We start from the raw sequence: 23715 nt of genomic DNA on the forward strand, positions 1-23715 counted from the left end.
AGATGGCCTCAGACATAGCCAACATACTAACATAATGCTAATTCTTGAAATCAGGGATCATGGATTAAGACAATTTATAAGAAATTGGGTGTTATATAAAATCTAAGCTTGAGTGTGTTTTGCCCCAAAAATGACAGAGAACATACTAGGAAATCTTGACTAGCAGCTAATACTCGTCCTGAATCATCTATCCTACTTGCTTGCATATCCAATTTTGCTACCTCAATTTTCAAGGTATTACAGAGTATGACATGTTAAAAGACATAAAAGGGCTTTCTATTTTTAAGAGCAGCCGTGGCGCAGTGGTTAGGACGCAGTACTGCAGGCAACTTCTGCTGACTGCCGGCTGCCTGCAATTTGGCAGTTCGAATCTCACCAAGCTCAAGGTTGACTGAGCCTTCCATCCTTCTGAGGTCGATAAAATGAAAAGCCAGGTTGTTGGGGGCAATAGGCTGACTCTGTAAACCACTTAGGGAGGGCTGTAAAGCACTGTGAAGTGGTATATACGTTTTATCGCTATTGGTGAGACAGATTTCCTATGGGAGACAAGCCATCTTCTAGGCTTCTCTTTATCAATGACAAGCTAATTTCAGCTACACCTCCTAAGCTGTTGGAGGGTTTAAGGCTATTCAAGATTTTTCGAAGCCAAACGTAAGATACAATTCAACAAGAATGCAGAATGCAGATAGCCAACTTTGGCTGGAGGACCTCCTGGAGTTCTCCAAAGCTAGCCTTCCTTTCTCCCCCAGAGTTACCAGATAAGCCATCACCATCACACCACAAGAGTTGAAGACATACCTGGTTGGGGGCTTCGGGCGGCATCGGGGACGGTGACTTGGATTGAAAAGCGTCCTGGGACATGAATCCAGAGTCGTGCGAGGAGACACTGGAGAGCCTCATTGGTGCCTGCTGAGGCAGATTGGAGCTGCGGTAGCGATAGTGTGAACTGGGTGAGTGAGAATGCGAGCCACTTGACCGGGAGTCACTACTGTTTACACTGTTCAGACTGCTGTGAGATACAAAGGAAGAGAATGGGGGCAAGGGGAAGGGGAGAGGAGGGGAACGAAACAGAACAAAAAGGGGTAGGTAGGGAGAAACCGGCACAATACAATTAACGTCCCATGGATCCCCGGCTAGGCATGCGCAAATCATAAAATGGTGAAACCGGAAGAAGTAGTTTTAAGCCATAGGTTTGCTGCAGTATCCTTAGTAACCAGACAGAAAATGGCACATCAAGGGAGTGATGCTCAAATTCTAATCTTACAGATTAACAAAGTTGGAAGGGACCTTGTAGGTCATCTTGTCCAAACTCCCCCACCCAACCAGGGGACCCTACACCATTTCTGACAAATGGTCCTATATCTTCTTGAAAGCTTCCAGTGATGAAGCTCCCACAACTTCCGAAGGCAACTTCTGTTTCATGGGCTGATTGTTCTCACTCAGAAATTTTCTCCTTATTTCCAGGTTGAATCTCTCCTTGATCAGTTTCCATCCACTATTCCTTGCCTGGCCTTCAGGTGCTTTGGAAAAGCTACAACTGAACGTAAAAATAATCCCGTGCTGGTTGCCTGAGGTGTCTCAGAATTTCTTCCAGGAGAATAGCTAGGGGTGAAAGGGCACAACGTTCTAAAAGGTTTTGGTACCCCCGGGATTCTCTCAGCTGTTGGCCCAACAATTTGACAACACTCTTTACTCCTTGACAAAACTTCAGGGATGTCTGTTGGGTTCCAGGGGCCATTCTCAAAACCTTGAAGGATCACTCCTGCTTTAATCTTGTTGATTCCAATACTCTGATAACACAAGGCAGCAAAGTGAAAATTGTTATGGATTTATTTTAAGGTGTAATAGCAGCCTCTTGGAGGACCAGTGAAGGAGCAATGTGGCTTATTTGGTCATCGCCAACACCACGCATCTCCTTGCAACAACGTCTTGCCGTCTTTGGCTATAAGACTTACAGCCTGCCTGTTGTGGCACTCCAGCAGCCTGTGGAGCTGGCAGCTGACAGTGAGGAGGTTGATGCGCAGAGCTGCCAGGTGAAGGGAACAATTAAGGAACAGGGTCGACTTGGGAGTAAATGTACAAGTGGACACTGAATGGCTTCACCCATAGGGAATAAAGAGAAATCAAAGGGGAGTGGTGTTTGCAGGAGACCATTAGTTTGCTTATCTATCAGCCTGGCAACTATACAAGGACTGATAAGGTCTGTTGTTGCAATTCATCCTTGAAAGGCTTTTTGCCAGAACTTTTCTGTAAGTGAATGCTAGGAATTCACATTAGCCAACTAAAAAGGGGTATTTTTCGGGACAAGGAGTCTGTTTCGTGATTTTGTGACACCTAGGTCAGAACACTGCCATTTTCCTTTTACCTTTCAGGATACTGCATTTTTAAAAGCCCAGTGTTTCCCGCCATCAACATAAATATCTATAGCTCTCTTGGATATAGATACTATATATAAAGGCATGCACGGAGGGCTAACTTTGCATGGGAATGCAAATGAACTGCTCTCTCTTTTTCTCTCATGCCACGGATGCTGTTACAGCATCTCCAATCCGTGTGATTTAGAAAGGCAAACATTTTAAAATAAAGTGATAATAATGTGAGAGCATCGGGGCTGTGGAGAAATGAAAGGACAGAAGAGACAGCAGGAAGTTTTTTTCCTTTTGCTGGAGAAAAGGAGAAAAGTAAGGTTTCAAAACACCTGGGAAGAAGCAAGGAATTAGGTGTGCATGCGGTCAACTGTTTTAGCCACAAGAAAAACAGTTTCTTGGAGGAGGTAGAGAAGGCATCTCAAGAGTTCCAGGACACACAAACAAAAATTAACATATTGAAACAGTGCTGAACAGTTCCACAGCTATTGCATCTAACAACAAACAACTTTATCCTAAATGTTTTGACAAGACATTTGATGCACTCAGATATTTTAATCCGCTAGGCCAGCGGTCTCCAACCTTGGCAACTTTAAGACTTGTGGACTTCAACTCCCATGGTTCCTCCACCAGCAAAGCTTCAACTCTGGGAGTTGAAGTCCACAAGTCTTAAAGTTGCCAAGGTTGGAGACCACTGTGCTGGGCAACTAAAGTCCCTTCATAATTAGTTCTCGTTCTTTTATTCCACCTTAAAGGTTCAAGGTCAGGAGAGCAGCGCAGAGAAGAGCAGGCTCTGAATCAGCAATTAAACAGGTAAACCGACTCAATGAAAAGATACCTTTTAATTTTCTCAAGCTGCTTTGGGTAAAAAAAAAAATAAAGCACTGGAATCCTCGACCTTAGGCATTTCTGAATCGCTCAAATATTAGCAAGCAAATCAACAGAAATTTTTAATGAAAATGTTATCCGGCTTTGGAGACACCTCGGGATTCCAAAATGTTAAGTAGTAGGGTGTCATGGCCCCGTCAGATCCTGGTTTGGAGACGGGATTGGAACCGGGACCATCCGATGGGGATGGCACATCTTCCCTGGAACCTCTGGGGAGTCCAGGAGCCGAGGACAATGCTGCCCCAGGCCCTTCCAGCATTGGGGGGAAGTGGTTGACCCGTATGGGGAGCTGCATACCTTCACAAATGCTGGAGAAGATTGGCTGCAGACAGGCAGTGGTGATGAGAGACAACAGATTCCCCTCTCGCTGCCTCCCCCACCTGATCCGAGGGCATGGGGAATGGAGCGGAGGGAAGCTCAGAGGAGGCCTGTGAGGCTGATGGGAGGAGGCTGCCCTACTTCTCCTTGTAAGGAACGGTTCCACCACAAAACCGTGGTAGACTAAAGCGCGCTCGACGAAAGCACGTACGTGACGTCATCACAGCGCGACGAAAACATCGCGCTGTGAGCGGTAAATTTAAAATTAAAGCGAAAACCTTACCCTATCCCCCCCAAACCTAACCCTAAGCCTAACCCTTAACCTAACCCTAACCCTAAACCTAACCCTTAACCTAACGCTAAACCTAACACTAACCCTTAACCTAACCCTAACCCTAACCCTTAACGTAACCCTAAACCTAACCCTAACCCTTAACCTAAACCTAACCCTAACCCTAACCCTTACCTTTATGTGAATCAGCTTGCTTTAATTTTATTTTAATTTTAATTTAATTTATTTTTAATTTTATTTGTCGCGCTGCTGATGACATCACGTACGCGCTTTAGTCGGGCGCGCTTTAGTCGACCGCGGTTTTGACGGGTCACGGTAAGGAACACTTGGCTTGGGCTAACCAGGGGAGCGTGCCTTTGTTGGGAGCAACTGCTTGCCTTGGCTCGCACTCCCAGGACGTTGGGAAACCTTGACTTCTGGGCTCCAACTCATGTTTCAGCCTCTGGATTTGCATAGCTTCCTTGACGGATTCTGACTCTGGATTGTGGTTTAGGGATTTCGTTTTTGCAGCCTCTGCACTGGATTTGTAGACTTTCTTCCTATTTGGGGGCTTGTTTCTGGTGACTATTGGACTCAGCTAGTGGGACTGTGTTACTTTGACTGTGGGTGGTTTTTTGGGGGGGGGCAGGGGGGAGATGGGATGGGGGTTTATTAACATCCCTGAAGGACCGTCTGTTGTGATTTAGCAGTGCAATAAAATACTTTACCGGTACATGCATCTACATACACAACCTGGGTCAGGACATAAGGATTGCAACTAAATTCAGCGCCACAAATGAATAATGGAAAAGCTGACAAAACTCAGCAGAAATGATGGCTCAATCAGTTACAAAATGATCGCGTTAGACTTGCTGAATGTTCTAAGTTCAAATCCAAATACGCCAAAAAAATTTAAACAACAGGGCTCCTTAAGAAACAGGATTATTTCATTTTATTTACTGCATTTTATCCTGTTTTTCCACAGCCCTCTGGTTGCTGAAAGAGAGGTACGTGGGGTTTACTCTTAATTAAATTCCCATGCAATTGAAGTGTGTTTTTTATTCATTCATTAAATGTATACGTTGTCTTATCTTCCCGATAAGAAAAGCTAGGTGGCTGAGAGTGATGGACACAGAATGAGTTCCATTAAGAATGTGATGTTGGGCTTTCCTGGTCCAAATTCAAAATCTTAAACAAAGTGTGCCACGCTTACCTGCACACGCTGGATTTTCTGGACATGGTGGTGCTAGGAGAAGAAGGAGGAGTCTGATAGGACCAGCCGTAGTCGGAACCTTTCAAATCGAGAATTACCTGGAAAAAAGAAAGAATCACCATGAAAGATCAAGGTTGACTTTAAAGGGCTGGTTTGGGGAATTCTAACTCAGAGATCCCCAGCCCCCAGTCTGTGTGAACCGGCACTGGCACCGGTCAGAAATGGTCCATGCAAACAAGCGAAGCCCCATCCACGGGATGCAGGCAGCATGCAAAACCACGCCCCTTCCGGTCCACGGAAAAACCTCTCTCCACGGAACTGGTCCCTGGTGCCCCAAAAATTGGGGGCAGTTTTAACTGGATCGAAAAATTCTCCTAGCGTATTTCATTAGTGCCTCAAAATTAAAAGCTGAGAGTTGTATTATAACATTAAACACGGTTAATCTGTTAACTGTTATCAATGACTTTACGCCAGAGTTTCGCAACCGTGGCAGTTTGAAGATGTGTGGATTTTGTGTCCCAAATTCAAGGCTGGCTAGGGAATTCTGGGAGGTCCTCTTATCTTCAAGTTGCCAAGGTTAAGTAACACTGCTCTTTACTACTTATAATTATCAGCTCCTCTGATAGCAATGCAATATAACCCATGAACCAAAATAAACGATCACTATGTCTTGGGTGATTCCGAGAATTATAAAATAAGTCAGGGTCAGATTTTCAGGGATGCAAAATCTAGCAAACAGTCCAAAAACATCAGAGACAATACAGTACTAAGCATATTACAGAACACTGATAATTGAATAAACGGAATAAAAAAAATGCCACCATTGGCCTATACATTATGCACTGCAATATTCAATTGTGCATCCCTCAATATATATTTTAAAGTCTTTGATAAATACATCCTATGTTTAGATGAAATAAAAACCAAGACAAATTTGTTACCTGTGAGAACAACATCCAAATTATGTGTTCACATATTCCAACGAAAACAATGGACTGAAATGAAATCTCTTTCTTATTATGCATATTTTGTATAAATGCTTGAATTAGTTTTGACTTGCGATTACCTAAACTAACCTCTGCAGTTTTCATGGCAAGACTTTGGTTTTGGTGGTTTGCTATTGCCTCCTTCCTAGGGCTGAGAGTGTGTGACTGGCCCAAAGTCACCCAGTTGGTTTTGTGCCGAAGGTGACTAGAACTCACCTTCTCTTGGTTTTTGGCCTGATTACAGGAAACTGGCTCTCTTGCATGTTATATGAATCCTGTAACTACTTCAAAACTATCCCAAAGGTGCTTTTTCAAGAGGCAACTGGACTTTCTGGTTTTTTTCTTTGAAAATGTTTCACTTCTCATCCAAGAAGCTTTTCTTCAGCTCTGATTCCCCACCATCCAGTCAGAGCTGAAGAAGCTTCTTGGGATGAGAAGCGAAATGTCTTCAAAGAAAAACCAGAAAGTCCAGTTGCCTCTTCAAAAAGCACCTTTGGAATAACCATGACCTGGATGACTGAGGATCTCCATAGACATCTACTTCAGAACCAACTTACTGCATTAAAAAACTTGCTCCAATAGGCCAGTTCTTGCAAAAAAAATCAAGCAATGTAACTATCTCTGTTTGTTTCCGCCTAATCCCCCAAATGAATGAAAAGAAGCTGTAGGTTTCAATTTACAATTGTACCTGAGCCCCAAATCCTGTTGCTAAGCGAGAACAGTTGTTATCTTACAACTTACAATATCTTACAACTTTGCTTGCCACAGTTAAGTGGATTACTGCAGGTGCAAGTTAATAACATAGGGATTTAAGAGAATCTGGCTTCCCCATTTGCTTGTCAGAATGTCGCAAAAGGTGATCACCTGACCCTGGGACAGTGCAGCCGTCACCAGTACACGCCAGTTGCCAAGTGTCTGAATTTTGATCATGTGACCACGGGGATGCTGCTTCGGAAACTGGTGATGTCACTTTTTTCAAAAGCAGTGTAACTTCTCAAGGCCACTAAATGAATGGGTGTTAAGTCAAGGACTGCCTTACTATTTTTGAGTCAGGGGTCCCAATAAACAAGTGTACCTGTTCACTTGATGATGGCAGCTTGTGTGGGTCCATGGTGAGGCTTTTCAGATCTTCCGATATGGTCTGTAGATGAGTTATTTCTCCCAGCATTGATATTTCTTCTTCCTAGAATATTTTTTTTTGTAATAGAGAATCTGTTATTGCTGATGAGAACTCAGTTTTATTGTGTATTCGGTTCTGTGAAGAGAGGACAATCTTAGTACAACATGGAAATACAGAATGGCAGATCTTTATTTCTTCAATACTTTATTCTCACAATACCCATTAAAACAACCTAACACAGGGGTCACCGACCTTTCGGACCTCAGAAACCACTAAATTCGTAATTTTAAATCCCGTGGACCACTAATATTATTTTTTTATTAGATAAAATAGTATTTAGTGCAATATAAAAATGCAAATACTTTTTCTGTGGACCACCAAAACTTTCTTGTGGACCACCAGTTGGTGACCACTGAGCTAACAGGAGTTATAAAACCTCCTTATCTAGCTCTAAGTATGAATTTGGGGAGGCACATTTTCCAAATTCATGATTTGGGTAAGGAAGAAGGAAGGAAGAGATAACTTCATCTACATATAAAGGTAAAGGTTTCCCCTGTCCAGTTGTGTCTGACTCTAGAAGGAGGTACTACATTTCCTCCGAAGAAGCCAGCATTGTCCAAAGACACTTCCGTGATTATGTCACCAGCATGATTATACTTCCCACTGAAGTGGTACCTATTTATCTACTCGCATTTGCATGCTTTCGAAGTGCTAGGTTGGCAGAGGCTGGGGCAAGGACAGGAACTCTTCCGTCGCACGGCACTCGGGTCTCGAACCTGGGCTGTCACCTTTCCGGGTCACAAGCTCGGCGTCTTTAACCACTGAGCCATTGCGCACCTCTTTTTATTTACATATAATAACATATACAGACCAGAGGTGGTATTCATTTATGGTCTTGATACAGAGGTGGTATTCTGCTGGTTCGCCCCAGTTTGAGTGAACCAGTAGCAGCAGAGGTAGCCAGAGGCTCCGCCCACATGCCCAGATGTCATCCTGGATGCTCTGTGCATAAGGTTCTGTGCATGTGTAGAAGCCCCATGTGTGACCTAATCGAGCATGCACATGCTCCCGGTTCCAAACCGGTAGCGAAGGTAAGAGGATTTCATGGCTGCCTCAGTTGCACGTGCCACCTCTGCGCATGCGCTTTTGGCTAAAAAAGGGTCTAAATGGGATGCCATAGAACTGGGGCGGGTGGGCAGGGCCACCCACAATTTCTGCTACCGGTTCGGGCGAACCGGTCCAAACTGGTAGAATACCACCTCTGATGCAGACATATTGTAAAGCAATCTGGAAGTTCTGAATGGGAAGGTGATCTACAATGGTTATATGGCCAAGGAGTAGTCCAATAGTGCAGTCTAGTTACATTTTTTCCTTCTGCAAGATACACTTCCAGTATTCAGATCCAGTTTACAAAGAGTCTTTGACAGAATGGATTCATTCAGAGGAGCAAAGAGGAGAACTAAGCAGCAATTCTCTCATTTCCGCCATGCTCAATAGCAATTCTATTTTCCTATTCCTAATTTCCCAGGGCACCCTTTGCACAAGGTCTCTGTCGTTTCCAACAGAAATTACTTCTTAGTCTCAAAGAGGGAGGTAGATGAAGTAGAAATGAAAACGGATTACGAGAATTCAATCCCAGAAGTGTTGACTGTCACCCAATTTGCAGTTATCATTGCCAAGCAACTAATTTAAAATTTTCCCAGCTTTCAAAGCCTCTTGATTATTTGCAATTCTTAACTAGCTACTTTAATACTTTTCATATATTTGTTACCTTGCCCGAGAATATTTAGGCTTCATAGAAAATATTGAATAAATAAATCTAAGGGTACGCAGGGAATTGAAAGGACCAGGTAAATAAAATAAAACTGAAATGGAGGAATAGAAAGGTCTTTTAAGCTCAAACCTTCACTGTGTGTCCTTAAATTGATCTGTAAAGATAGGCCATCGTCACCCTCATACTGCACTCTACAAGAATCTCACGCACCCCAACATTTTGTCATTGTTTTATTGTGTGGATCTATATATTTTACTGAAGTTCCACAGAATTCAAGAAGGCCATATTCTGAAATAATCTAATATTACTGTACATCAACCGCCAAAAAATAATAAGGCATTCTTGGAACATTGTGACACTTCCCATCCTTGCAAATGATCATATTCATTGCATAGGTAAAGGTTCCCCTTGCATATGTACTAGTCGTTCCAGACTCTAGGAGGCGGTGCTTATCTCAGTTTCAAAGCCAAAGAGCCAGCACTGTCAGAAGACGTCTCCATGGCCATGTGGCCACTGTTACTTCCTACCAAAGGTGGTTCCTATTTTTCTACTTGCACTTTTACATGCTTTCGAACTGCTAGGTTGGCAAAAGCTGGGACAAGTAACGGGAGCTCACTCTGTTACGCGGTGCTAGGGATTTGAACTGCCAACTTTTCTCATCGACAAGATCAGCAACTTGATTACCAAATTTAGCCATATAATTCTTCCAAAGATTCCTGAAATGGCCCATAATATTCTTCAGACAACCCCCTTTCATGGTGTGTATAAAAGAGAGGATCTACACAATAGTGATCCTTCAGAATATGGACCACACAGAACCCTTTCAAATATGTTTTTATTGAAAGAGTCCATGAAAGTCTTCCATTCTAGCTGCTGGTGTTCATATCCAAAGCAACATTTACAGTATGCTGCACATTTATTTGATGGCTACTGTCTATCTCATCTGGTCACGGTCCTTTTGCGCATAAGTGCATACGTGAGGGAAGAAGCATTAAGTAGGTTATGGATATTTAAACATACACAGGAATCAGAAATACAATATGCTACTGTAGAAATACTTCACTCTCTCTCAAAGACAGGTGAACAACAAAAGCATTGGGAATGGAACTCACAATTACAGGACGCAGCATAGAAATAAATGAACAGAATCGGCCACGTTCTTCAATCAGTGCTTTTCTAACAGCCTGTTTTTCCGTTTCTTCAAGGAGAAGATATTTATCGTTCACATCCTGCAGGGCACTGTCCAGCTGAGGTTGGATGTCTCCTCTCCCTGTTCACAACAGAGGAAAAACAAAAGTTGTTACAAGCCCAAACAATCTCTCTCTCTCTCTCTCTCTCTCTCTCTCTCTCTCTCTCTATATATATATATATATATATATATATATATATATATATATATATATATATATATATATACATACATACATACATACATACATACATACATACATATATACGTGTGTGTATGTGTGTGTGTGTGTGTGTTTGTTCCAGCATAACTCTGGAATTCCTCGAGTAATTTCAAACGAACTTGGTACATAGATGACTTACTCTCTGGAAAAAAAATACTGTGGGGGGTAATACACCCCTAACACCTCTCAGGGTGTGTATTCTGTTAAGACACTGCCTGTTGTGCCTTAAAATGGCTTCTACTGTACAGTGCAGTGGAGTTGCCATGGTAACAGCCTTGCAGTACTCCACAAGAGGGTTCCCTATGGTAGGGGGGGAAATCTAACATTAGAAATTATGTTTGGTCCAGACATCCCCCCCAATAAATAAATACCCGGGCAACCCCAGGTTATTAGCTAGTTCTCAATAAAGGCCGTGAATATTTGGACCATTGTCTTCCAGGGAGACAAACTCACAACCATAGCAATGTATGGAAACATATCAAATGGTTGGCTATCACATCAAAGTCAACCAACGTAACCTTGTCTAAATAAACAGCAATGTATTTCATCTTTTAACTTAAAGCAGGATTCTAATACATTCTTGTATTTTTATTCCAAGGATGGTTACATAGATTTTTTTTAAAAAAAGATTTAAAATTTGCCTTTCAGGCAAATCGATGGCAAGACTTATTTATTTATTTAGAGCACTTATGCAGCGTCTCATCTTGGATGGCTCCCAAACAAATAGACATTTTTTTTTCTATTTTGACTTCGATGGTGGTCAGGGGAACCTTGCTGGACTAGCTGTTTAGGGTTTTCTTAGATGAAAAAAAGTAGCGGACACTGTGTTTTTTTTGGGGGGGGGGCACAATAAAATTAGATATAAAGGTTTACTTTCCTTCCTTATAATTTTAGAAATGAGAATCATTCAATAAAGCTGACACGGTCAGCTTAATTATGTAAATAATAATAATAATATGTAAGACACCGGCAAATGGTCAAAGACATTACAATCCTCATTAGCAAATTTCGGTAACTTTACAATGGAATTGAATGACGAGGAACAAGGTTCGATGACCCTCAATCAGAGGTATTCGGCCGGTTCAGACTGGTTCGGGTGAACCGGTAGTGACGCCCTGGCTCTATGCCATCCTATTTACCCACGTTTTCTAAGCCGTGTGCATGCATGCAAGCCACAGCATGAGCAAAGCACATGTGCAGAAGGCTGCATACATGCACAAAAGGCGCACAACGCTTATAAAGCAAGCAAGTGCGTGCGGGGCAAACCGGTGGTAAACTTATGTGAGACCCACCTCTGCCCTCAATATTACTTAATGGAGAACAATCCCAGCAGCTGATGCTTATTTGAACCTCCAAAGCAGACACAGAAACTTTAGGATGCTGGATAAGTTTTTTCTGTACAGAAAAATCAGATTTTTAGGTTCTTAACAAAGATTGACACTAGGAATTGTCTTCTGCCATTCACAGCCATGAGAGTGCAGGTTGCTTTGTGGTGCAATATGAATCAGTACAGCTGGTCCTCGACTTACGACAGCAACTGAGCCCAACATTTATGTTGCTAAGTAAGAAATTTGTTCAGCGAGTTTTGCCCCGTTTAAAAACTTTTCCTTATCCCGTTTGTTACGTGAATCACCGCAGTTGTTAAGTTAGTAACACGGTTGCTAAGTGAATCTGGCTTCCCCCATTGACTTTGCCTGTCAGAAGGTCACAAAAGGGGATCACGTGACCCAGGGACACTGCAACCATCATAAATGTGAGTCCGTTGCCTAGCATCCGAATATAAATCATGTGACCTTGGGGAATGCTGCAATGGTCATAAGTGTGAAAAAATAGACATGAGTCACTTTTTTCAGTGCCGTTGTAACTTCAAACGGTCAGTAAGTGAACTGTTGTAAGTCGAGGACTATCTGTACAGTGCAATGCTGAGGTCCAAGAAGGCAAGGAAAATGTCTCATTATTATTATTATTTGATAGCTTTTTAGTAACCTTGACTATCACTAAGTGTTGTATCTTTTTATTCTTGATGATGTATTTTATTCTCCTTATGTACACTGAGATCATATGCTCCAACGACAAATTCCTTGTGTGTCCAATCACATTTGGCCAATAAAGAATTCTATTCGGTTTTGTTCTATTCTATTCTATTTCTGTTCTGTTGTTCTATTCCTATTCTATTCTATTCTATTCCTGTTCTGTTCTATTCTTGTTTAATATGGAAAGGTGTCTTCTACTTTATCCCTCTTTCCTAATAATGCTTCTTATTTTGACCTACGTTGCCTTCCCAGGTTTTCTACTAGAGCAGGGGTGTCAAACTCGATTTCATTGAGGGCCACATCAGGGTTGTGTCTGACCTTTAGGGGGGAATGGGTGTGGCCAGCTTGACATCACTCGTTTCAGGGGTGCTTGTGGTGTCCTAAGCACTTTGCCAGGGAAAACAGGCTCTGAGTTCTGTTTTCGTCTGCGACAGCTTCCTCCGCTCTCTGCCAGCGAACATGGAGCTTGGGGAGGGCTGCATGTTTTTTCTGGCAGAAGCACCATGGGCCAGTCCTTTGCTGTTTCCCGGGCGGCCCTGCGGGCCATATCTAAGCACCCCGCGGGCCGAATCCAGCCCCCAGGCCTTGAGTTTGACACCCCTGTACTAGTGGGTTTTTTCCCGCCATTACTTGTGCTTTGTTTCTCTTAAGAAGAAATACTGTGGAATTGATTTGCTGTATTCTGCACACAAAGCATTTATACAATCAGGGTATGTGACCATATACACCCTAAAGTAAGGTTTCTCAAACTTTGCAAATTTTAAGATTTGTGGACTTTTGTTGGCTGGGGAATTCTGGGAGTTGAAGTCCAACATCTTAAATTTGCTAAGTTTGAGAAACACTGCCCTAGAGTATAAACCTGAATCTTATCCAGAAACGTAGGGACAAATGCAGAGATTGATGGAAGAACAAGTCTTTTAAAGTAGGACTTTTGTAGACTGGCCTATATGAAGGTTATGTAAGAACACTTATTGAAGGATTTATGGTCCCTCCAGAGATAAGAGACATTACTCTTAAAAAAAAAAAACCCAAAACCCAGACCACCCCTAATTTAAGAAAACCCCCATTTATAAACAACATTTGAATAACACAGTAAAGGTTGGTGTGCGTGCTTATCCACATATTTATGTGTAACTGCAAATTTTTGACAGAGAAACAAGGAAAAGAATCTAACCAAGAAAAACACATTTCAATAAACAGGTAAGCTAATTCAGTTTAAACTGCAACATTTCAAAGCATTGCAAATATTCGTATCTCTAATGTATGAAATGTACCTCCTACAAAATAATCTTTCAGCAATATTATAAAATAAGTGTTCTAAGAACATATGACATTCTTCTAATATGCTAATAGCCTTTTACGGAGTTTATATTTAATTTGCAGATTGGAGTTGGAAATACTGTACCTAAATCCTAGCTCAACAATACCCCCCCCCCTTGGAAGGCAGAGGCATTAATTCAATCAAAAATGTCATAAGACATAGAGGGCACTGCATAAGAAGACAACCTGGAATTGTGAGATGGTTCAGAAGGCTTAGTGTGAGGTTGAGCCTTGGATTAAAAAGCACGTTTTACATGTGGATAAACAAAAATCTTCCATTTCAGCTGTAGAATAATATGGATAAAAAAATACAGTTGCAAGAAATGAAGGATTACAAAGATTAATATTCTGAAGCCCACATACCCCAGTGTTTATATTTACACATGTTTAACAAGGTCAAATAAACACTCATTAATTATATTTGCACAACAAGCTTAGTTTGATTGGTGTTAACTTTAGTTGTGACTTTTAGAGGTTTAATATGTAAACTCACGATATTTGGTTTATGTTTCGGCACATTGTGCAAGTCTTGAAAATGAGTTTATTCCATAAATACTGTGTGTTATAGGAATGCAATCTCTGAATCTTCATGTGTAATTTCACTTCCTTTACCCTAACAATCTTTTCTGCCTTCCAAAGAGCTTTCCAAATATTACTGTTTTTGTATCTTAAACCATCACACTATTACAACCTATCAAGAAGCATAATACAAGAAGCTGAAGAGACAAGTAGCAATGGTTATAGCCTCAATTTGTACCATGGAAGCCACCAACCAAGAATCAGCTTGGTTTCAAATAAGAGGCCTTTTGATAGGCTGAATCAATCATCAATCCTGTCTCAGAACAATTAATCAATGGAACAACTTGCCTCCAGAAGTTGCAAATGCTCCAACACCAGAAGTTTTTAAGAAAATGCTGGATAACCATTTGTCTGAAATGATGTAGAGTTTCCTGTCTAAGCAGGGGGTTGGACCAGAAGACCTCCAAGGTCCCTTCCAACTCTGTTATTCTATTCTATTCCCCATCAAGGAATGGTTTTCCTAGGTCATGGGGTTCCAAGTCACTCAGCTACCACTAATCTTCAGAACAAAAGTTGGAACCACAATTGTGGTTCATCAACTTTATCATTGATGATGGGAACACCATTCCTGCAAACTTATTCAATCCCTATTAAAGGTTACTTGCAATTTTTAAGGCCCACCAAAGATATATCAATTGTTAGCAGAATTTCAAAGAAAAGAACAACTGAAGTGAGCTTGGGCTGGCTATTCAAGTGTAACTGTGCATGTCGGCAATATATACCTAAAAATACTAAATCAAAACTAAAGCCTTAAATCTCCTGTTAAGGGCTGAGAGATGCCATATGAATGCAACTAGGAGCTTAGATGTACAGGAGTTTCAAACTGATTCTTGTTCAATCAGTTTTCTACTACCAGGATGGAATTTAAGAAGACATTAGCTTCGGGGTCTTATTTAATAGGAATATTGTCAACTAGCTAAAGATGAAGTCGATTTGCAATAGTTCTTGGAAGCAAAAGTCCTAGCTTTCCATCTATCTAAGGCAGGGGTGTCAAATTTGGTTTCATTGAGGCCCGCATCAGGGTTGTGTTTGACCTCGGGTGGGGTGTGGGTGATGGGGGGGCATGGCCATCTTGACATCACTTGTGTCGGGGCGCCTGTGGTGGCCCGAGCGCTCGCTCAGCGAAAACAGGCTCCCAATCTCCGTTTTCGGCTGCGACGGCCTCCCGCAACCCTCTGCCAGGGAAAACGGATGTAGCCCTCCCATGTTCCTTTTTCCCTGGCAGAAACACCGCGGGCTGATCCTTCACTGTTTCCAGGGCAGCCCTGTAGGCCAGATCTAACCACCCCACGAGGTGGAGCTGACCCGCGGGCCTTGAGTTTGATACCCCTGATCTAAGCGGTTGGCTCAAAGTTCTCTTTATCAACTTTCACAACTGTTCTCCTTTTTTAAAAAAAATATGTAGCATATCATTTGCATTTGATGGATCTCCTTGCATAGATTAAAGTTAGGACACAGCATATATCTATATCACTTACTTCCATTTCACCAGCACGTCTACCCAATCACTCATACCTATCCATTACTTCTCCATGACCTCTGAGAGAAGCCATTCAGAATGCCAACAGAAGGAAGAGGAGAGATATGTCAGACCAATTCACGGACAGTAGATAAGAATGCCTGAACTAATTTGATATGCATTTTGTAGAAGAAATGGATGAACTGTCTCTGGGGGCCCATATGCTCGCACATTGCATGTAATCCTCGACTTACAACCACAATTGAGATCAGAATTTCTGTTGTTAAGCAGTGAGTCACACCCAACTTTTTTTTTAATACCACAGTTGTTCGGTAAATTTTCAGCAAAAGTTCCTTGTTTTATAATAAAATCACTATAATATAGCATGTTTTATTCCTCTCAAGCTTATGAGATTAGTCCACGAATTAATTTTTACGTTTCAAGAAGCTGCCCAAAAGTAGCAGGAGGAAAAATCCCAAACTGATTCAGTAAGAGCTTTCTGGGGTTTATAAAAAATAACTGATTAGGGAATGGGAAAAGAATTCCTTAAACATTTCACCCACAAAAATACACTCTATCTAACTGCCTTGATAGAAGCATTTTAAAATTCACAGCATAAGGTATTTGGTCTAATGGTGAAGACACTGACCTAGAAACTAGGAGACTATGAGTTCTAATCCTACCTTAAACATGAAAGCCGGCTGGGTGACTCTGGGCCAATCGCTGGGAGATTTTGAGTTCTAATCCCACCTTATTTTTAGAGAATGAAGAAGCTTCTTCACTTTTGATGAAATAGGTGCAAGAATTTTGGAGTTACTCTCCTATCAATTCTGGATAAATGTTTGGTCTAGTGGTTACGGTGCCAGGCTAGAAAGCAAGAGACCGTGAGTTCAAGTCCTGCCTTAGTCATGAAAGCCAGAAGGGTTACCTTAGGCTGGAGTTATTAGGAATGTTTTCCACATTGAGTTATTTATCCAAATAATAAAGATGTGATACCATTATATAACAAGGTATTATACTTTTTCACCCCCAAAGTACAGCTCATTTCAGCCCCATCATTATCATTTTTATCATCACCATCATCGTAATCCAGATGAATTATTTCTACTGATTTCTAATAGATTTTTTTAATAATCGAGGTATAAACATGCAAGTGATTTAAGATAGAAAAGGTTTTGTTATGATCAAGGGATTAGAAAAATTAATGATTTTAGGTTCTACAGTCATGAAAAGGTGTCTCTTTTTGTAAACAGACTGCTTTAAAGATCTTCAGAAATTTCTGAGTCTCCCACGCCTCCAGTCGTCTGACACAATCCTAACTAGGCAAAGTGAAGTCTGATGCTTCAATCTATTATGTGATCATTTCGGTTACCAAAACGGGTTGCAATCTTAGTAGCAAAAAATGTTTTTCTATTGGTAGCCACAAACAGAAGTTTAGCCTAGAAACTTGAATAATCTTATGATTATGTATCTTATGATTAGTGATTGTAACTATGACTTATGGTTTAGGACTTATCACTTTGTTGTTTGTACTGGATGTACACTGAGAGCTTATGCGTCAGAGATAAATTGCTTGTGTGTCCAATCATTCTTGGCCAATAAAGAATTCTATCTTGTCCTGTCCTATCCAATCCTTCTTTAACATCTGATGACAGAATAAATATTTTCATGCAATACAAAATGAGCTACTGCTTTTATTTATTTCTGGATAAAGAAGATGTAGACCTTAGCATCTCCTTGATCTTAAGACTGCAAGTCCAACATTAGCTTTAATTTTAAAAAGGCCTAGAAAACTAGTAGATACTAGAACAGTGATGGCAAACACATGGCATGTGGGTGTGTCCAAGGTGACACACCTTGATATTTTTGGATGACACCCCAAGGTTCATCTGACAACTATTCTCAAAAGCACATCCCGTTCTTGTGGGTTTTTCGGGGGAAGGCTGCGGACTCGTGGAGGTTGCTTGAGAATGACGTATGCTCTTGCGCAACCTCCAGACCTTCCAGAAGTTGTCTGAGAGGGCTGTGTTCTCCAATGGCCGCTGGAGCCTCCAAAAACTGTGTAAGAACCAGGCAGGCTTTCATTCAGTTTTTAGAGGCCGCAGAAAAGCATTCTCTGAAGGGCTTGTGCAACCTCAGGTATGCCACAGAGACCCATCAAGAGAAAGAGAACGATGCCTGAAGGTAAGTGGCATGCAGAAAATTCCAGAGAATAGCGCGAAGCGGAATGGCAGGGGTGGCTCCACCTCTGGACAAGTCTTGGTATTGCCAAGGATCACTGTTCAGTCTGGTCAGGATGCAGAAGGGAATAGAGTAGGGGTGTCAAACTCGATTTCATTGAGGGTTGTGTTTGACCTTCGGAGGATGGGATGGGCATGGCCAGGGTGGGCGTGGCCAGCTTGATGTTCCCCATGTTGGGGGGAATTGGGGTGGCCTGCGCGCTCTGTGAGCAAAAACGGTCTCCTGAGCTCCATTTTCACTGGCAGTGGGCAGCAGAAAGCCATCGCGGCTGAAAAAGGAGCCTGGGAGGGGCGTACATGGCCCTCCCAAGTTTCATTTTTGCTGGCAAAGGCACCGTGGGCCAGATCTAAGCACACTGCGGGCCGGATCCAGCACCCGGGCCTTGAGTTTGACACTTCCTGGAATAGAGAATTGTTTCTCATTTGTTCAGAGGGTAGGTGGATGTGACACGCCACCAGAGTCAAAAATTAAGACGTTTTCCCAACTTCTGACCAGCTGAACCCCAAAACTTTGCCATCACTGCACTAGTACCGTAATGTGACCGCCGCCAGAATGACCCCAACCAGCCACCAGGGGGCGTGCAGGGTGAAACTTACCCAGTGCCTCTGTGTCAAGAAGATGAGCATGATGGGAAATAGCAGGATGCAAAAATTGACACACACGAAAAAAAAAAGGAAAATAAAAGAAGTCAAAACCAGCACTCCAAGGGTTCAATCATCATTCTAAGCCTGAAGAGAAACACAAGTGATCCCAGCTCCATTTTTCCAACAAAACCTTTTGTATAAGTCTTTTCCGAGTTATGAGTCATGGGGCGGTAGTTGTTTTTTTCGGCTCTTTATGCGTCAACTCAACCTGATTCATCTTGACGAATTGGAACAGGAACCATAAAAGAAAAGAGACTTTGGAAGGATCGTATTCTGATCCTTCAAATCATGACTCAGAAGATCCTTTTTTATTCACCCATTCTAGCTGCCCCCCACCCCCCCAATCTCTCCATCTCCAATCCTTCGGCCAAAGCGAGCCATAAAATACCAGCAAAGCAACGTCCAAGGGACCCCAATGTCGTAAGCTAGAATTTGAAAAATGATTCCGTGCAATGGATTCACAAACGATGGGTCGCACGTGGAACCTTTTTTTACCGTTTGGCACAAAGCGTTCCTGGTTCCCCAAAAATTATAGTTAAGTGGAGAAATAAAAGGGGAAACTGGAAAGGCAACAGAGAAGGAAAACAAAGGTGTGTATTAAATCTTCCATTAAGTGGCTCCTGTTGAAAAGAGCCTTCAAACAGCTTTCTCAAACCTCTATCCTCTAGGTAAATTGGATTATAAATACTATTATTCAGCGTGCTTCAGTAGTTTGCCTGTGTTTTATCCCTGCTGTGACCTGCGTGGGCTCCCCACGTTTATCCAGCGGCAATTCAATAGCACATTTCTAGCCAGCTTACCTGTGCAGACACCACTCCCTAAAGAGATCTACCCATCCCATTAGATTACATAGGTTGTTCCAGGTCCCCTCTATTAAAACTGATCCTCTGGCAGGACCCAAGAAGCAAAGTTTTCCTGTAGCTCTACCTACAAAATGGAACAGTCTCTCCCCGATTTTGGGTTAAGAATTTTAACTTTTCCTTTTTATGATTTATGCATGTTTGTTGGCCATCTAAGGGTTTTTGTATATAATAAGCAACTATGCCTCCAAATAAATAAGAGACAATGGCCCACAAAAGGCAACTGAGATTAAAATAATGTACCATGTAACAATTGCAATCCCAACATAATTATAAAACATTAGCTATGCCTGTTGCTGTGATTATCATTTGCTTTCCAGGCTCAATATTGCCATTTCTACTCAAAAGCAATATTGTTCAATCTCATATATTAACAATTCATCGGCGCCAAACCAACAAAACTGAAGTTGACCAGATATTTCATTCTATGTTGTGTAGGATTTATTTTTAAAAAATTATCCCATGTGTTTTGTATTCTTGGAACAATCGGAATTGTTTATGAAGCTGATTACAAATTTGCCATAACTATATTTTAATAGAGTCAGGAAAAAAAAACCTGGCTTAAACCTAAGAGAATTGACCAGGGGGGCTTTTGCCCAAGTTCGCCTGGTGCACCAATTGCGACCCTATTTGGATCAGGATGCGCTTCTAACGGTCACTCATGCCCTTGTCACCTCGAGGCTGGATTATTGTAACGCGCTCTACATGGGGCTACCCTTGAAAAGCGTTCGGAGACTGCAGTTAGTTCAGAATGCGGCCGCGTGGGTGGTAGTGAGTGTGCCGAGGTACACCCACGTTACACCTATCCTCCGTGAGCTGCACTGGCTACCTATTGGACTCCGGACTCAATTCAAGGTGTTGGTTATCACCTTTAAAGCCCTACATGGCTTAGGGCCAGGATACCTTCGAGACCGCCTGCTGACACATACCTCCCAGCGACCAGTAAGATCCCATAGATTGGGCCTCCTTCAGGTGCCGTCAGCCAAGCAATGTCGGCTGGCGGGCCCTCGGAGGAGAGCCTTCTCGGTGGCTGCTCCGACTCTTGGGAACCAGCTCCCCCTGGAAATCCGGACCATACCCGCTCTGATGGCCTTCAGGAAAGCCATAAAAACTTGGCTGTTCCAGCAGGCCTGGGGCTGTTGACCTCACTGTTGAGGTCCGGCCCCGACTAGAATGAATTTATGAGGGATGACTGTTGTTTTAAATTGTATTGTTTTCATGTTTTTTTATATTTCTGTTTGTAAGTCACCCGGAGTCCTTTGGGATTGGGCGGCATTTAAAAGCTTTAAATAAACAAACAAACAAACAAACAAATAAATTTACAGGGAGTCCTTGATTTACAATTATAATGGAGCCCTCAAATTACATTTGTAAGTTGTGTGACTTATAAAGTGGGTTATCACATGTCTGATCTGATTTTACAGCCATCTGCAGCATCCCCTTCAGTCACATGACTGCAACTTACGACATTTTTCCTGAAAACCAGCAGTTACTTCTGGTTTAGAAGGCGTGATGGTTGTAAAACAGGACATCCCATAACTGACCTTTTTTTGACAGCGTTAAGTGAGCACTTAGGAAAAACAACACCATGATGGTCACAACAGTACAATTAAAGCTTTGCCTGTTTTTCCTCCCCTTAATTTACACTGCACATGTGAGGCATACACCCAGTTTGGTGGTGAAGACACCACCAGATTAGAAAACAGGAGAGTGTGAATTCTAGTGTTGCTTAAGCATGAAGCCAGCTGGGTGACCTTAGGCCACACACTGACTCTCAGCCCAAGAAAGGAGGCAATGACAACCCATTTCTGCCAAGGATACTGCAAGGACTTGTTCAGGCAGTTGTCAGGAGTCAATACTCTCTCAAAGGCATGTGTACACACACACAGGCACACACGTGTGTGTGTGTGTGATGCACAGCAAAAACAGAATGTTCTGACCTAGGCTTCCAAAGAGCATGAGGCAAACTTCTGGTCCCAGCAAAAAAAACCTTTTATTTACTGTGAATTTTGCATATTCACATCCAACAAAGTCTTTCATGGGAGGATTTACAGTCACAGACCTTATCTGGCTTGGAGGCCGATATCAGCAAAACTTGGCAAGGAGTCTCAGAGAATCACGAGCCAATTAAGAGAACTAATTGCCTCCTGCAAACTCCACTCCCCTTTCGCTCTTTTATTTCCTCTGAGAGGGGCCATTCACCGTCCACCTGTGGCCTTACTCCCAAATCAACCTCTATTCTTTGGCTGTTCCCTTTGTCTGGCAACTCTGCGCATGCGCACACTGGAAACAGGCTCCAGCTGTTCGTCTGCCTCACTGATGTCTGCCTCTGAAGGCAGCTGATAACTGGCATACGGCTGTGGCCCCCTCTCTGCCTCCGACACAGAGCCCTCATCAGAGCCTTTCCCAGACTCCAGGACTGGCCCATGTTCCTCCCCAACCTCCTCACTGTCCGAATCTGCTGCCAGCTCTGCTGGCGAGCCACAAGGAGCTTCTATCACAATGTTGCAGCTATCTGTAGCTTATGGCCACAGCAACTTTTTTTGATTCATAATGTCATCTTCAACAACTACTTTTTAGAACTGTGTTAGATGCTATGCACTAAATATTCACTGCACTAACTTGCAGTACCTTCCCCTGCCTCCCTCCCATTCTTCCTTCCTCCCCCAAATTAATTTCTTCTTAAAAGGGTCTTTAAAAGATTGCTCAGTTTTAGCTACAAATACTTCAAAATTTTGTTTCTGAATTGCTATCGGAAAAAAAAGAACTCTTGCCACGGATAATATACTTTTCCAGTACGATACTTTCTGTTGGAAGACCTGGAAATGCTTTGCCAGAAAGTAAAATAACTCCCATTTATAGCCCTCTTTGCATCTGTGAGCAGCAACCAAAATGGTTACTTCTCTTCTTTGAAAGGATGGGATACTATAATTGCCCACTGTTTAAAAAAAGTCTAGTTCAGCAGCTGGCCTAAAAAATAATTGGGCTGGAAAAAATGCATAAGAGAAAAAGAAAGGTACAACTAAGCATTTGGAAATTCTTCTGAAAATATGCTTTAAGCTCTATCGTTTTGGACTTTCATACACTGGACTTTGTGCTGGTTTCAATATATTACATGTGAGACCTCAATTTACAAACATTTGTTTAGAGAGCGTTTGAAGTAAAAAAGCCCCTGAAAGAATGACTTAGCAACCGGCTTCCCCGCTTTAAATAGTCACATTCCCACTGTCACAAAGATTAAAATTTGGCTGCTTGGCAACTAATATGTACTTAAAATGGTTGCAGCACCCTCGGGTCATGTGATCACCAGCCAGCTTCCAATGGGAGAAGCCGCATTGGCTTAACGATCACATGATTCACTTCACAGCTCCAGTGGTTCATTTAATAACCAAAAAAAAAAGGCAATAAAATCCGATGCAACTCACCCTTAACTTTGCTTAGCCACAGAAACTGTATTCCCAATTGTGGTTGTAGGTTGAGGGCTATCAGTATATATTGTCTGTTCAAACAAGATTTTAGAGCAGTGTTTTTCAAACTTGAAAACTTTAAGACACCTGGACTTCAATTCCCAGAATTCCCCAACCAGCAAGTCTGCTTGGAGAATTCTGGGAGTCGAAGTCCGCTCATCAAAGTTGTCATGTTTGAAAAACACTGTTCTAGGATTAATCCTACATCAGGACCCAAACAATACTGTTTTTTTTTAAACGTCTTAGCCTTAGTTTTGGACTTCACAAAATTCAACAGGCCAGTCATTTATTCATACTTCGTTATCTTTTTAATTTCAAGCCAAAGCAAAAGGCAAGAGTTAACATTCTACTAATAAACCTTTACAGCTATAACTTATAACTTTAAAAGTTGAAGATATAACTGAAACACTTTGATAGCCGCTACAGTGGCTATTCAGTCCCGTTATTCTTTCAAAATGTACATTATCCCAAATGTAAGCTAAAACCAAATCTAATGAATGGAGGATCCTTTTTTTTTTAATGTGAGGCTTTAAAGTTTAGGTTCAGAAAAGGGAACTTGGGTTGCAAAGGCAAAACCGTTGGCATATTTAATTTGCACTAAACAGCTGACCTTGTGACTCTCAAGGGAGCTACAAAGGGGCAGAGCAGATGAGCAGATGAGTCCTTAAAAGCAAGATCAGCAGGAAATTCTAATATGGTATACCAGAAGGCCACAATGACAAAATAATTATGTCCTGTTGCAATACTGATATATTCATTCGGTC

General features: G+C 42.0%; 1 protein-coding gene across 10 annotated transcripts in view; it reads right to left on the reverse strand.

The window, feature by feature from the left end:
* The window catches only part of MTSS1 (MTSS I-BAR domain containing 1), a 170167-nt gene that overhangs the window by 16640 nt on the left and 129812 nt on the right, over nt 1-23715 (reverse strand). For 3 of the 10 annotated variants that reach the window (XM_032222244.1, XM_032222241.1, XM_032222237.1), the window contains exons 7-10: nt 10049-10206; nt 7118-7225; nt 5057-5154; nt 799-1006 (exon numbers count right to left, since the gene is read on the reverse strand). In XM_032222244.1, coding sequence (XP_032078135.1) covers nt 799-1006; nt 5057-5154; nt 7118-7225; nt 10049-10206 — 572 coding nt within the window. Of the gene's footprint in view, nt 1-798; nt 1010-5056; nt 5155-7117; nt 7226-10048; nt 10207-18576; nt 18586-23715 lie in introns of all 10 variants that reach the window. The other 7 variants (XM_032222242.1, XM_032222240.1, XM_032222236.1 and 4 more) reach the window with 4 other exon arrangements.

This window comes from Thamnophis elegans, chromosome 8 (genome assembly GCF_009769535.1).
Source record: "Thamnophis elegans isolate rThaEle1 chromosome 8, rThaEle1.pri, whole genome shotgun sequence".
Classification (NCBI taxonomy): Eukaryota; Metazoa; Chordata; class Lepidosauria; order Squamata; family Colubridae; genus Thamnophis; species Thamnophis elegans.